This window comes from Rhododendron vialii, chromosome 6a (assembly GCF_030253575.1).
Source record: "Rhododendron vialii isolate Sample 1 chromosome 6a, ASM3025357v1".
Taxonomy (NCBI): domain Eukaryota; kingdom Viridiplantae; phylum Streptophyta; class Magnoliopsida; order Ericales; family Ericaceae; genus Rhododendron; species Rhododendron vialii.
The window spans coordinates 13,986,049-14,001,229 of record NC_080562.1 but is presented as its reverse complement, the minus strand read 5'-3'; the positions used below and the strand labels follow the sequence as shown (position 1 = coordinate 14,001,229).

General features: G+C 36.9%; 3 protein-coding genes across 7 annotated transcripts; 2 read left to right on the top strand and 1 right to left on the bottom strand.

The window, feature by feature from the left end:
- Positions 1 to 1,667: 1,667 nt before the first annotated feature.
- On the top strand, positions 1,668 to 10,046 carry LOC131329531 (agamous-like MADS-box protein AGL66). Its single transcript, XM_058362697.1, has 9 exons — positions 1,668 to 1,975; positions 4,360 to 4,413; positions 4,606 to 4,638; positions 5,110 to 5,137; positions 8,261 to 8,328; positions 8,864 to 8,894; positions 8,981 to 9,042; positions 9,318 to 9,417; positions 9,509 to 10,046. Exons 1-9 carry the CDS (start codon positions 1,812 to 1,814, stop codon positions 9,587 to 9,589), a joined length of 621 nt encoding a protein of 206 aa, XP_058218680.1. The 5' UTR covers positions 1,668 to 1,811; the 3' UTR covers positions 9,590 to 10,046.
- LOC131329532 (uncharacterized) lies at positions 9,112 to 14,966 on the bottom strand. Of its 5 annotated transcripts, XM_058362702.1 has the most exons (5): positions 14,334 to 14,966; positions 13,267 to 13,293; positions 12,589 to 12,676; positions 11,740 to 11,875; positions 9,112 to 9,400 (listed from the first exon to the last, which is right to left on the bottom strand). In XM_058362702.1, exons 1-4 carry the CDS (start codon positions 14,442 to 14,444, stop codon positions 11,868 to 11,870), a joined length of 234 nt encoding a protein of 77 aa, XP_058218685.1. In that variant the 5' UTR covers positions 14,445 to 14,966; the 3' UTR covers positions 9,112 to 9,400; positions 11,740 to 11,867. The 5 variants fall into 5 exon arrangements, with proteins under 5 accessions (XP_058218685.1, XP_058218684.1, XP_058218683.1 ...); XM_058362701.1 differs by lacking the exons at positions 9,112 to 9,400; positions 12,589 to 12,676; positions 13,267 to 13,293 and adding an exon at positions 9,853 to 10,352 and having other exon boundaries at positions 14,334 to 14,536; XM_058362700.1 differs by lacking the exons at positions 9,112 to 9,400; positions 12,589 to 12,676; positions 13,267 to 13,293 and adding an exon at positions 10,533 to 10,807 and having other exon boundaries at positions 14,334 to 14,536.
- LOC131329533 (agamous-like MADS-box protein AGL104) lies at positions 10,134 to 10,931 on the top strand. The gene is made up of 3 exons (XM_058362703.1): positions 10,134 to 10,264; positions 10,362 to 10,461; positions 10,663 to 10,931. The coding sequence occupies exons 1-3, from the start codon at positions 10,182 to 10,184 to the stop codon at positions 10,804 to 10,806; spliced, it is 327 nt and encodes a 108-aa protein (XP_058218686.1). The 5' UTR covers positions 10,134 to 10,181; the 3' UTR covers positions 10,807 to 10,931.
- Positions 14,967 to 15,181: the final 215 nt, after the last annotated feature.

The following is a 15,181-nucleotide window of genomic DNA, read 5'->3' as shown; positions in this document are numbered from 1 at the left end:
CAGGTAAACGTAAATCTTCTTTATTGTGGGTCATGTTGAGGACACGCACAAAGACATGACAGGGTAATTTTAACAAGTCAATTTTAAAAGCTTTTCGAGGTTGAAACTATAAAAGTATTGGTCCAAAAGCAAAACATGTGCTCTATAGGCATGCACCATGAGTCAATATTGCATTCAATAGGCGTTCTAACCTAAATATTTTGTGGTTAAAGGTTTGCATAACTAAAAACAATTATTTTAAGAAATGGCGTGTTCATGACTCCACTTTTTTAGAATTATCGTGCCCCATATTGGTGTTTGTGTCCGTATCGGGGCTACATGGATGCCTTGATACTAATTGAGTTAAGATTTTGTAAGCTGATCATCTATTTTCCATCTCTAATGTGTAGAGGCAATGGAAAACTAGAGAGTTTGATTTGAAGTTGTGCAAATCTGCTGCTATTTCTCCTTTTACTAATTGTATTGGATTTGCATTGAGGTTACATCTACGAGAATAATTTTGCAATTATTAAAAGGAAAATCGAAGGCAAGGAGAAATGGCTCAATAAAGACAAAGATCTACCATTAAAGGGGAGGAAAAAGAAAAGGCAACCGGCCTGTTGGAATAGAAAAGAGAAAAATTGGGTATGACTTTTCATTTGAGTGACTTGGTTGGTTGGTGCAAGGTGTGGCAAGTGCATTTGGAACATGGTGTATCGTTCTTTTTGCTTCCTATTCTTTTTTTCTTTTTTGATGGGCTGCTTCCAATTCCTCTTCATGTAGTGTTACAGGTCATATTTTGGAGCATGACTTCAAAAAAACATGAGAAATCTATATAATAAGAAAACCTTATTACAAGACATGACACACCATTGTATGATTATGAATCGTGAAACATGTGCTTATATTGGAATGGCGTCTTTTGTGAATATGACATGTTTTCGTGCATTCTTTTAATATATGTCTCCTCAAGTCACATATTTTCGTAGTTGTGTATCGTTCCTATTTCCATTGGTGTTTTGGATGGTGTGTTTTATTTTATCAAGTTTTATGCGACAATGAGTTTTTGCATGCACAAGTTGGGGATTGCTAAATTGTTTGTTCTTTATTTGCTAATTCAAGTTAACCAAATCAATGAATATGCTTGGGCTATTATTTTTTGCATAGTTAGAATCGTTGGATAGTGAGCTGGTTGTTCGAGCCGTGCCTTCAGGCACAGGCATGCGCTAGTCTATATATATATATATATATATATATATATATATATATATATATATAGGGTGCACACATCTCTAAATTATATATATACGACTGATCGACATGAGTTCCAACGTACGCAATAAATTGTTCTCTTATACGGTATATTAGGAGTATATGTTGCTTTTCCAATGATCTGCCGTTCTTGACACCACCCCTGTGTTAGGAAGCATACGAAGTGGGCCCCTGCTGTTGGAAACTAAACTATATGCATGTGGGCTCGCTCAAGCATCAATAAATAATCCCAAGTCCTCTCCTGTCCAAGAACTTCAAAAACTACTACTGTATGATCCAGCTGAGAACCCAATCAAACCAATTGCACCGTTTGGGCGGATCCAATGAAACCCCATTTGTTTCCTCCCCCCTCCCCTCTCTCTCTCTCTCTCTCTCTCTCTCTCTCTCTCTCTCCCTCCTCATACCTTTTTGAAGGATCTTCAGTTTATACGTATTTCTTCCCATAGCATTTTAATTTCCCTATCTGCAGACAAGAAAATATCATTTTCAAACTCATTTTATTTGGTTTGTATAGGCATAGACGTGTAGGGAAGATTAAAATGGGCTGAGTGAAATTGAAAATGAAGCGGATAGAAAACAACACAAATCTACAAGTCACGTTTTCGAAGCGAAGGAATGGGCACATCAAGAAGGCCTACGAGATTTCCGTACTTTGTGACATTGATCTCGCTCTCATCATGTTCTCTCCTTCTGGCAGCCTTACTCATTTCTCTAGCAAAACAAGGTGATATCGTTACATTTTTTACATGTGCATGTGAATGGTTTGCATGTGTTGACTTTATATTCGATATTTTTGTATTCTTATAATATATCTTGACTTCGATAGTACGTCGTCCAACATATATGATTCAATTATAATTTTATTGGAGGAGGATTTAATGTTGACCAATGTATGGGAATCGTTTGCTTGCATTGTCTTTATACGATATTTCTTACATTTAATGTCGTTCTGTATGAGTTCAAGAGTTGTGCACTTAATTAATTGGAATGATTCATTATTTTAGTTAAAGACAATTCGATGTAGACTTTTAGAAATCTTTGTTAAATTGATCAATTAGTTAATAACTTAAAATATGATCCAGCTTCTATTGGTTTTGATAAGAGAGAATTGTGTTAAGTTAGAATTCCGTTTGACCTTCTTCTTTTTTTCATTTTTCTGTTTTGATTCGTCGTGTATATGGCCAATTGAAAGATTGAAGAATTTTCTGGAATGGCATGTGACTGTAGCTGTCCGTCATTCATGCAAAAACTCAAGCGTAATTTAAGAAAAATTATAGGGAAAAAAAATCCGAAATGATCCCTGTAGTTAAGTGTTTGTGTCAACTTAGTTCCCGTAGTTTTAATTGGCTCGATTTACACTATGTGCTTTCCCTTTTGCTCCAACTTGGTCCAATTACTAACTACCGTTAGCCTTTTTTACACCAAACGCGAATTGGCCCCCCTTTTTTGTGGTTAAAACAGTAATTCTCCCATTTCCCTCTGTGGAACTACTGAAACTTCAACATCCCTAATTAGGAATCAGTGCATGGGCCAAGTGTAGGAAAATGAATGGAATGACAGAGCACTATTTTTTGTAACCACTTGTGTTGCTAAGTTAAGTTTAATGTAAGGTTGAGTGGTTTGTTATGTCTATATATTAGGTTATGACTTGCTAAATTTGAAATTGAGTTTATGTAATATTCTGACTTTTAGATATGGTTTCTTTATCATGTTGTGACTTTTGGATCTGTATTATGTTGTGACCATTTTTTTTTTTTTGATCGGCAAATGAAACAATTATATTAAGGCTCGAAGGTTACATCGAGGGGCTTAATCGAAGTAAGCATAGAAAACTTACACGATCAAGCAGAAAACAGAAAAAAAAGAAAGAAAAGGGGTTTGGACATGGTTCTATATGCATTTGAGGTTGCGTTCTTTCGAACTAAACTTAAATCTAAAATTTGTCCTTAATTGAATTATTTTCGCATTTGTTAGTTTTGCGCCAACTTTTATGGGTTATTGATTCGTCTCGACGAAAGGAATCGGAAAAGTATTTTTTTTTTTTACTTTTTACCAAAGTATTTTGAGAAATAACCACTTTTCAGCGTCAAAATGTCTTTTTTTTTTTTTTGCTAAAAAATGGTTATTTCTCAAAATACTTGGGTAAAAGTAAAAAAAAAATAAAATTTCCGATTTCTCTCGTCGAGGCAAATCAATAACCCACAAAAGTTTGGCGCAAAACTAACAAATGCGATAAAATCAAATAAATACAATTTTCAAATTTAAGTTAAGTTCAAAAAAATGGGTATGTAGAAAAATAAGGCATCTTAGTATTTATACCAGTAGTTATGTTGCCTCATGGCTGATCATAAAAATGTTGAATTGGAGGGCAACTTTTTTTTGTAGAAAACTATAACCAAATTTTGCTCATTACCAAAATCCAAAATCCAAACTTAATACCAGTAATTAACATTAGGAATGGAAGAATGAGCTGTTTTTTGGTTCAGAGGTATAATAGGGCAAGAGGAGAATGAAAAAATTACTGTTTGAACCCCATAAAAGGAACCCATTTGTGTTTGGCATTAAAAAGGCTAATGGCAGTTAGTAATTGGACCAAGTTGGAATAAAATGGAAAGTACGGAGTGTAAATCTAGCCAATTAAAATTGCAGAGACCGAATTGACACAAACACTTAACTACAGGGACCATTTCAATTTTTTTCCATATATATATATATGGAGAGAGAAATGGTCTGCCACTTACTAATAATTCATTGGTGGAGATCTAAATGGTTTAATTGCCACTCACTAATTCAATGGTGCATATATTAATGCTGAATTTTTGTGATCTCTTTTTTCACACATGCAACTGAGTGCTATTTGTTTTGATGCATGTATTGATCAGGCAATCTAAACAAATTTGCATGTGTTGCTTGTTCGTTTGTGCCTCGATCTTAACTTGATTTTTGTTTGCCAAATTCTCTCTCTCTCTCTCTCTCTCTCTCTCTCTCTCTCCGCGTACAACACTATACTAGAAGTCTAGAAGTAGCTTTTCCATTGCTTCTTAATTTGTTTTAATAGTACTAGTAGCTAGTACTGGACAGAACTCATTTCTTCATATTTGGATTTAGGATCGAACACGTGTTTCATCGTTTCATAAATCTTTCTGACCAAGAAAGAGTGAGGTATTTATGCACTTATTTAACCATATTTACATACTAGTACTTAATATAATAAACAGTTTCTTTGAGTTAATAAATTAAGTGTCTTCTTCTTGTCCTCCTCCTTTTTTGCTTTTTCTTTTTTTTTTGTGTGTGTGTGTGTGTCCTCCTCATTTCCTTTTCGCGCGGACTCCTTTCTTTTCCTTTTCCGTGCAGTGGCATATCTTCCCCAAGCAGAGACAGAGGAGAGTACGTACCCAATCTTTCATCCTATTACTCTTATTTACTGGGACTAGATAGCACTCATTTTTTTGATCAGCTACCACCCAAAAATAAGTCTGATATATCAACAAATTAATCAAGCTACCTGAGTTCTAATTCATTGTGTTTCCTGGCTGAAAAAGCCCATTGAGATCAATTTATTAAATTATCTAACATTTTGTTTTACCCGTTAAGTTTTCAAATGAAACTTGAACAAGCTACTACTGAACTTGTTCAGCTTATGATATATAACAAATTCAATCTACTCGAGATCGGCTCATCATAAACACGTTCAATTAATTTCAACATATTTATAGAGATTGACAAGTTTTTTTTTTCTAAGCTTAAACACTCAACTGGTCGGCCCATTAATTTATCATCCCTACCCAAAAAGAAAATACATCATTAGTATGTGGATTCTTATGTACTAACTTTATTTTTGTATTTTCTTCTTTGCAGCTCTAGTGATACGCTTGAAATTAGCGAGGTAATGGCCCCGTTTACTATTATGAAGCTTATATTTGCTTGAAAAAAAAGGGTAGATGAATGGTTGTTGTTGATATCTATTGTGGATAATCACTTATTTAACTTTTCTAGCTTATTCAGTAAAAAGTGAGATTATTTTCAGCTTCAATTCATAATTTTTTTTTTTTTTTGGAGTTGTAAAACAAAAAAACTTAAGTAAGAGTGCTTCTATAAAATTATTAAGGTCAACTTAGCCATTTGATTGAAAATAAGCTATTTTACAGTGTATTTAATCAAATAGTTTGAGCTTCTATTCTACACCAAATATATCTGCATCTTATTTTAAAATATTTAAGTAAATAATCATAATCTCAAAATTTAACGTATAACAAATGGAACCAATATAAATAACAGTACAACATTTTAGCATACAAATTAATTAACGGTATTTACTCAAGTAGTATTTCATTATATAGTGTTTGAGTTTCCATTTTTTAGCTTACATTTTTAAGGTATATTCTACAGTATGTGTGTGTGTGTATATATATATCATCAGCTTTTTTTTTTTTTTTGAAAGGCGAAAAATTTATTAATCTTTGGAAACAAATTACAAAGATTAAAAGGAACCTAGACAGCTTCAAGCTGGAGCAAGAGAAAACCCACAAGGGGAAACAACAACTCCAACAATCACAAGCCAACAAGGACTCCAAGGGAAAACGATAACACACCAAAGTTGGTAAGAAACCAACAAAGAAAACACCCAAAACCCAAAGCTAAACCCAAAAGGGGCACACCCAAGCCAAAACATCAAGACAACACCCGAAACGACACCTAAGAGTCAATCCTTATGTTGGAGATCATGCGCTTTAGCCCTTTCCTCATCTTCAGCTTCCATAATCGCTAATCGTCGAGTGAGATCCTTCTCGTCCCCCGAATAGCTAAGGCCCATAATCTTGTTAAGGGACCAAACGGCCTGAGCCTCGTTTAGATGAGTCATGTTGATGCCTACAGAAGAGATTGGTAAAGCAGCAGCGGCAACAGCTGATCTAATCAGAGCGCAACTTTGCTTCTTTTTTCCACCTTTCTTCTTGGATTTAGGAATGCCTAGCATGTTCTCTATCGACTTCTGCTTCCATTTTCCTTTCTCCGTATCCTTAGTCACCTCAATTGGATTGAGATCAACAACTAACTGTAGGCCTTCAACATCCTTGTCATTCAAAAAACCTACTTCCGAAAGATTATAAAAGCCTTCATCAAGTTCTGCTCGCTCTGTAACTGTGCCAATATCCAAAGGTCCATCTTCTAAGCAAGGAAAATTATCCCTTGCAATAATAGTTCCATCAGCCAAAGATTGGGATGTATCCTTAGTATTAATTTCGGCCTCAACAGGTTCAGAGAAGGCCACTAACTGATTATCCCCTTCAAGATTAGTCTCCTTGGGCTTAGAATCAGTGGGTTTCACTCCCTTGTCCTACGATCAGCTCCGCAACCGAAGAGGTTCCATTAGTATCATTTTCAGACACCGGAGTATCCATTTCATCATCCTCCTCCTCCTCCTCTTCCTCTTCCTTTGATTCATCTTCTGAGTGCGAGGTAGAATGCAAACTTAATCTGGGAATTTGTTTCTCCGCTTCATGTGGTTGGTCGCATGAATCTTCCATCACCTTAACTTTGTAACTCTTTTCTCCAACCTCAACGATAATCCATTCATTAATTTCCTTGAAAATATTAGTGGCGATTAAAATCTTAGCCTCCGCAAAAGATGACATCTTCATCGTCGATTCATCCGTAGATATGAAAGAACCCCATAATTCTCCAATGGATTTGAAGGAATTGTTGCTCCATCCATTGAGAGGCATTCCATAGCAACATAACCATACAAATCTTTCAGCGCATGCCGCTTGTCCATCCCATGGTTTAGATTCAGAGAACCACCTTTGCAGACAATTTTCTTTAATTAATTTCTCCATTTCCTCTCCGGATGAACAAGTTAAAATCACAGACCTACCACCAAGCGCCTTAATATCAATATTGTCTAATCCCATCCCTGCCATCTGGACCTTTAAATCATTGATTGAAATTAACTTGCGTAGTTTTGCCACTGCGCTGCGGTAAAGCCACCCATTTCCAGCAGAATTTAAAGATATCCTTCGACACATTTGATCACTACTTTTCAACCCCTTCTCTGACTCCTTTTCAACACCACCGCCTTTGTTAATTTCACCTGATACAATTTGGGCAAAAGATATTCCTTGATTGAAGATCTTATGACCATTTTTTCGTATGTCAAAGTGAGTACCATGATTCCCACGAATCCCTTGCGAACTTGTTTCCACATCAGGATGATGAAATATGGGAACCTTCAAAGCTGATTTGGTCATATACTGTCCAAAAGAAGCTTCTTTGACAAAAAGCTTCTTATCACTAACCCACAACCCATTGGATTTTGAAATTGCAATCCCTGCTGAAACGTGACAATCATATCTAACAAACCCAAATTTGGAACCAGTTCTTTTGCTCCGTTTATAGGGAATGAAAGCATCTTTGACAACACCATAATTATTGAAAGTTTTCCTGAGCCAACCTTGATCAACCCCCTCGGGCAAGTTGTCAATGAAAAGAGTGAACAAAGGTTGATTTTTACTTCCTAACTCCCCATTCTTATTCCTCTGCTTGTTAATCACAGGGACCCATCCTCCCTCGTTATGGCTCCGAACAGCCATGGCCGCACGGTATAAAGCATACAAATACCGAATAGGGAGAATACCACTTATCGACGGATGAGCGGCCCAGAGCAGATCAGGGTATTCAACCCGAGGACTACACAGAGCCCAGAAGACGGCAGAGGAAATGGCACTGGATGAAGGACAAAGGCGAAAACGAACGGAGATGGGAAAGATTGGGCGAACGGATATGGATAAGAAGCACCAGCGAGGTTCGCCGGAGACAGGGCCGGCAATTGACGGCTAGGTTTTGGGCCGGTGGCTAGGGTTTGGGGGTTTCGCCTCATTTCGCTTCATTTCGCCCTAATCCAGGAGTTAATCTGTTGATGATGATCCTTTTATATCATCAGCTTGTTAACGCAATAAAGTAATTATATGAACTCATAACGCAATAAAGTAATTATATGAACGCATATATGCAGTGTTTGGGCCGCACCCTCAACCAGCTCAAGACTGAAAATGAAGTTGCCCTTCAACATACAAAGACAAAGTACGTAGTACGTCTAGCTATCTCGGATCCTCTCCCCACTTTATTTTTCATTCCTTTCCTTTCAATTTCTCTTAATTTCCCATATATTTTGTTTTAATTAAATTCCAATTCCAAATCCATGTATGCATGTATGTATGTATGTACGGTGTACATGCATAATCCTAGCTCGATCCCTGTTCCTTCCTTCTAATTGCAAGTCCATCCTAGCTTGTTGCAAAAATTAAGATTGCCAAAGTCATCATTTTTTGGCTAGCACAAAGCCCAAATAATAATAATAATAATAATAATAATAATAATGTTACCGTACAGTTAGGTGCCATTTTGGCACAATCTCAAATTAAAATTATTGGATAAAACTCATCTCATTTGTGAAATTACGGCAATAGCAAGACATATGGCTATAAGATGGACTTGCTCTAAGTGGGAGTCTTCTGAATTTATTTAACTAACTTCTCATTTACAACAAATTGTTTGTAATGACTTCTTTTTCATTGCCTACATGCATATACTATAATCATGCTTAATTTCTAACCAGTACTCAAGGAGTCACAAAATTGCGGGTCGAGGTAAGATAATTCTTTTGCCACCTGGATAACTTATCTATGGTCTCAATCAAGGATTATTCTAAGTCTGATTAATCCTCACATTTCAGGAAATTGTCCAGGAAATAGGTTGGTTAAACCAACAACTTGAGACAGCCGAAGAGCAATTAAGGTTCTTAATTTTTTCTACTAAAATGCCTTCTAGAGAAATTAAATTGGATTCATTTAGTCAACCACGTACACATATTGCAGAAAGTGATTATTACAGTACCATTTAAGATTGAAAATACATCGTACAATTAAAAAGAGTTTTGAGACAGGTCATCTGATCCGGTCCGAAGATAAAATGGCATAGTGAATTTTGTGTTCAGCCGAATTTGTGTACGTGTAAGGCATCATAGCCACAAGTAAGTGATTTTTTTTGTCTTCCTGAAATTCTATAACCAGTATGTTTGAACCTGATACATCAAGTATGAACTCTTTGGAGGAGCTTGAGTCATGCCAAAAACAAATTGAAGACATATTGTCCACTGTCACAGAGCGAAAGGTCAGTGGATGCAAGGCTAATATACCGAAAGCTATTTGGATGTAACCAATTTGTTGATTCTTTTCAATCTTTCCTTTTTGTTATAATGCAGGAATGTTTGCTAAACAACTATGCATCCTCTTCTCATACTCCATCTTGTCTGCAGGTAAATTACCTGAACTTCCTTTCATAATATAAAATGGTGTGGGATTTCGAGTCCCAAAAAAGGGATCCGATAACGGATTATTTAAGGCAATTTGTGGGCCATTTTCGTGCTCACTTTGATGATACTCCCTCCATTCCTAGTTGTTAGTCCCCCTTGAGAATTTCAACTTTTTAAATTTATGTGCAAAAAACTTTATATTTACAGTATTGTTTACGTTTGCTAGATACTTTTGGAAAACCATCAAATCTATACTTTTTTAGAAAGGGATCAACATTTTGGAACAACCCAAAAAAAGAATAATGGACTATCAATTAGGAACAAAGAGAGAGTAACTGGTGATATAAACAAAGTAGCTTTCTAGAGCTTGTTAAAACCATGCTAAAGATCACATTGATCAGATATCAATTGCTTTATAGAGAGGATCCAAAAACCTTTGGCAATCTATTTCCCTATCTCTTATCTATTCTCAGCAGTACGGTGTTGTTCAGTACGGTGTTGTAGAATAAGTGCTTTTCAGATCCCCTGCCCAATGCCTCCCTCAGCCGCATACAATGGCGTTTTTCAGAAGTCGCTATAATGTAGATATTTGTAAAACATTTGACTGGATTGCACTACACGAATGCAGCAGCAGCAGCAGATGCCAACGTACTTTGAGAACAATCCCCAGATGTTCAAGTCGTCTGTTCCTTTCATTCCACTCAGGTATTCGTAGCAGCAGCAAAAATAGAGTTTGCATTTGGATTGAACTTCAAAATTAGACGTTTGTTCCGTCAGATGTGAAATTGTATTTCTGTTGCAGGGAAATTCCATCAGCAGTTTATGACCCAATGTTGCAAGGGACAAGCTCAAATATGGATCTACAAGGCATGGCGGAGTGCCACCTATTTTCTCCAATTCAGGTTTCTAGTTTCTTATCTGGGCGTTATTTTCATCCTACGTTTTCACACACACACACACATAATCCCATTCATCATACGTTAACTGGAAAAATAAAGTGTTCATCCAGGATTTAATTCAGTTGGACATGTTGATAAGTACATAAAACATATGCACTTCTCGTTTATTTCGTGCGGAAAGGTTCAATTATTTTCCCACAACAGGGGATGGAGGAGCCAGGCATTGCAGCCTTTATGCCACATGATCTCAGAGAGTATGCATCAAGCACCTCCGGTGAGAAGTCAGATAGCAAAGCCAGTAATTATGAAGGTGAACTTGGTTACAAGTTGCCTTCTCCCCAGGATTAATCTGGCAAATTGACAAATGATGAGGTACTAAACGATTTGAACATCTGATAAATAACAAACTGAGGCGGCATTTTTCAGGAGGTACAAGTTAAAGGTCGTAGTCTTGTGAGAATTGTCTGAGTGGATGCAAGAAAAAAGGAAAGAGGAAAACCAAACAGCCGGTGGTTGTATTCTAAAGTTATGTACATAGAAAAAGTCAAGGTTTGGTCCATTACAATAGAATGTTTGCTGTTATAACCTGTCAATTAAAAATAAGAAGCTTGGGATTTTACAGCTTCTTTTCAAGAAAAGTTTTCAGGCCGTAACAAATCTTTAACTTTGTGATTTTCGTGGTGATGATGCCAGTCTTTTTAAATTTAAGGAAATAATCAGGTTTCCTACTTGGCAAAACACATATATACGCTTCAAAGGAACAATTGTTTTCCACTACATAGCCACATTTTATTCTTAAAATTTTGGAGAGAATGATATAGTACAGTATGGAAATTTAATGTACATTTTATACTATATAGGGTGATTCTCGCAAGGTTGGGGGAGGGCGGGAGGCCCGGGCCTCCCCACCCTAACACTTAGCTCCATCCCGGATGTGACTTTCCAAAGAAGAAGAGGAGAAAATGGGAAGTGACCAATAATGATTTGATTTAAAAAAACAGAATTTACTATTAATCTTCCTAAATATACTGAAAAGGACCATTTAAGATATACTATACGAAGGTAAGACACTTTACAGAAGTTTCAATAACACATCCTCAAATATCATAGAGCACGGCACACAAAATTTTCTTTACCGCAAAGCAGCAAGAAAGGAAAAAAGATTGAGTATAACATTCCACCCAATCTAGTAGACATCAATCAGGATGAATGCGAATGAAAATAAATGTTTAGTACCAACATTAAAATCTGGTAAGCAAAATGCATCCTGGAAAAGCAAACCTCAATATAGACTATTGTCGAACACTGAAGGCTCATGCAAGAAAAGCTCCCTGCCATTCATCTGCACTACCCCTGCAGCTATGTCCTCCGCACGTTTCCTTGCAGCTTCAGCTTTTCTAGCTGATGCCTCAGCATCCTACACACAACACATATGACAACTGGTTATAACATGGGAAAATTAGCCATAAGGACGGTAAAATAGTTTTCATTTAGGGGAAGAACGCCAGCAAAATAGTTTTCATTGGGGGTCCTTCAACTTTTTGAGCTTTTTAGCTATAAGGCCAAAACATGTTTAGGCACTTTCATAGGGTTTTAGGATGCACTTTCCTATTATAGGGTTTTAGTTGTTTAGGCACTTTTCATAGGATACCCTAGGGTTTTAGGCACTTTCATAGGGTACCCTAGGATTCTAGGCACTTTCATAGGCACATTTGTCCTTATATTTGATTGCAAAAGATGTTTGTCCTTAAGCTCAAAAAATGTAAATACGAGGGATTTTTGGCTAAGGCTCCCTTATAACATCTATGAAACATTGAAACTTGATCACTAGCTTCTCCGTAAAGCAACAAATCTCACATCACTCCAATAAACTTTCTTATACATTTATGAGAACTCAATGAAAATAATAAAGCACATATATAGCATACTTTGCTTGGCTACGCAAGTGCAACTGAGAAGAGCAAAATGTAGGACCTCCTATTGTTCATGGAGTACAGGTAGGAAAAGTCGAATATACCCATCATGGATTGAAACTCCACTTCTATAAATATAATTTCTTCATCCTAGTTTTATTCCCGAGTTCCTGATTGGTCTCCTAAAGTGCTCAGACAGCAGGAAATTGAAACTTACCTCCAATGTCATTCTTATTTTTTGCCTTAAAGTGCCCAGGCGCATACTTATCTTCCATCTTATATGGAATCTTCCAAATGCTAGATTCCTGGGACACTCAACAACTTGAGTATGGATTTTAAAAAAGAATGTGTCTGAAATCTCTGAGTTGGACACTTGTCTTCTAATTCTTTCCCTTGAAGCGACCAGGGACGAAGTTACCATCTATGTTACATGAACTCACATGAGTAAGGATATGGCAAAAGAGTCAGAAATTTATAGTTGGACATGGACTCCAATAAAATATCAATTATGCTACTTACACATAATCACACAAACTCACTCACATCAAGCATGGGCCCCTCTGTGTGTGGGGCCCATGCTTGATGTGAGTGAGTTTGTATGATTGTGTGTGTGCCAATAGAATTATTGATAAAATATATATAACAGGTCTCAAGTTCACTGTAGATCTATGAATAAAACACCCATCTCATAGTATGGATGCAATGATCTATGGCACTTTGTAAGCACAGTTCACCTTAGAAAATTGAATATTTATTAGAAGTCCAAATATATTGTGCCGGGGTCGTTTATATGAGATGTGAATTGGATGAATCCTACACTTAAGACACATACCCATAGGGGGCATGCCAGACTTGTGCAGCTGCAGAAATTTAAAAAAGGAAGTTCAAGATGTACCTTAACTCTAGCAACTTTAGTTTTTACCTACACAAAATCATATATGCTATTACAAATAGTGTGATCGGAAAATATATAAATACATAAAATTTACAATTGTCCTCGACAAGTTTTCACATATTGTGCCAAGCAAGACTAAACCGGCGCATGAATCTGCTAATATTATTTTGAGAAAAATGTGGCAAATAGGTGTTCATGAGCGTGGGCTTTGTTTGGACTAGTATATTAGGTGTTCAACTACAGTTTACCTTCACTCATGGGTGTTCATAACATGTAAACGCAGCGTTGAAGTAAAACTTACATTTAAACTACTATTAGTAAAATTTGATAAAGAAGTATATTTAGGGTGATCAGCTGCACCGCCGCTAATGCCAGATACCAATGTTGCTTCAAATCTTGAGAGTTGTGATCTTGCAATAGTCAAAATATGGTCTATTTATGTGATGAGTTTTGACAAATACCTACATAGGGTTGTAGGCCATAGTAATATGTGGTTTGATTCTTTGACCTAACAACTATCATACAATCAGATCTTATATGTTTGGAAATTTTCTTAGAATCCAAAACTTCATGAGTTATTTAGTTTATAAGTGCGTGCGTGTGTATGTGGACGTTTGTTCAAGTAAACAACCACGAAATCCACAATGGGTTGTTTGTTTGAATTTTTCAAATTGATTTTCTTCGGATTCATACACCTTGATTTGCTAACCTGATTGAACATAATACGTCCAGTGTTAATGTTTTATTTACTTAAGCTCTGTATCGCAACCACATGATAAGCACCATCAACTAGTCTACCAGCTTTGATTAGCAAACTACTGGTTCTCTTGCTTTCAGGTTTCCTCCTATCTAACTTTAACAGAGATATAACTAAAACATTAGAAACACAACAAAATAAACTCCGATTCGCACAAGAATTCGTCCAATTGAAGGCTATTACAGAGCTTTAATGTATGGAAACCGAGTAAAAGTCGAGAGTTCCTAGCAAAGCTCATTTACCGGATGAAAAAAAAAAACCCTAGAACAATTGAGAGAGAGAGAGAGAGAGAGAGAGAGAGAGAGAGAACCTTGTGGCGTTTCCAGGAGAGAAACTGGGCCTGCGTCAAGGGATTAGGGGTGGGGTTGGGCCCTGATCTCTGGTTTGCTTCTCCATTTTCCTCCTCTGCACCCATTCCCATCTCGTCGTCCAAGTGCTCAAATTTTTTTGGTTTTTGTTCGAAGCCTTTGCCAAGGTGGAGTTTCGGTGCGTACCCCTAAATCGACGTCATTCGGGTTTCATATGAAAGGTTTTTGGGTTTTCTATTTGGGCCAAGCTATTTACAACCACAAATCTTTTATACACCACAAATCTTTTATACGAGGCATATTTAAAGCCTAACCCACAAATCTTAAACAATTTGCTAATTACAACCTTAAAAATTTTCCTTAACTTTTAAAATTGTCCCTACATTCCCAAAAATGACTTTTCTCCTAAAAATGGAACCTTGTCCCCTGTACCACCACCAAATCCTCTATAACCACCACCGACAAATCCTCCATAACCAACCCACCACCTTGCCCTCCATTTCGAACTCACGGGCAACGTCACCACCACCACCACCGTTTTGCCCTTCTCCCTCTCTCCCCGTTGCCCTCTTCTTTGTCCGTCTGTTCACCACCACCACCACGCACCGACGACCACAACCGCCAGCCAGCTCCAATTACCACCAGTCACCGCCATCACCAATAACATACTACTTGCCAAAAAAAAAAAAAGATGAACACCAATCGGACATTCAGTCCCGAAAATCACTACCAAAATCAGAAATTAACTTCCGAAAATGTTTACAAAATTCAGATTCTAAAATCCGAACACTCTATAATGCATCTTGAAGATGCGTCACGTCTTTTTTCTCGTTAAAAAACGCAGATTCTG

Excerpts from the sequence above, each read along its gene's own strand:
- LOC131329533 (XM_058362703.1), top strand. The coding sequence starts at position 10,182 with ATGCAGCAGCAGCAGCAGATGCCAACGTACTTTGAGAACAATCCCCAG. Across the intron at positions 10,265-10,361 it reads GTTCCTTTCATTCCACTCAG|GGAAATTCCATCAGCAGTTT; the intron begins GTATTCGTAGCA and ends TTTCTGTTGCAG. Across the intron at positions 10,462-10,662 it reads ACCTATTTTCTCCAATTCAG|GGGATGGAGGAGCCAGGCAT; the intron begins GTTTCTAGTTTC and ends TTCCCACAACAG.
- LOC131329532 (XM_058362698.1), bottom strand. The coding sequence starts at position 12,792 with ATGGTAACTTCGTCCCTGGTCGCTTCAAGGGAAAGAATTAGAAGACAA. Across the intron at positions 11,876-12,588 it reads AAATAAGAATGACATTGGAG|GATGCTGAGGCATCAGCTAG; the intron begins GTAAGTTTCAAT and ends TGTTGTGTGTAG.
- LOC131329531 (XM_058362697.1), top strand. The coding sequence starts at position 1,812 with ATGAAGCGGATAGAAAACAACACAAATCTACAAGTCACGTTTTCGAAG. Across the intron at positions 4,639-5,109 it reads CCAAGCAGAGACAGAGGAGA|CTCTAGTGATACGCTTGAAA; the intron begins GTACGTACCCAA and ends TCTTCTTTGCAG. Across the intron at positions 8,895-8,980 it reads TCACAAAATTGCGGGTCGAG|GAAATTGTCCAGGAAATAGG; the intron begins GTAAGATAATTC and ends CTCACATTTCAG.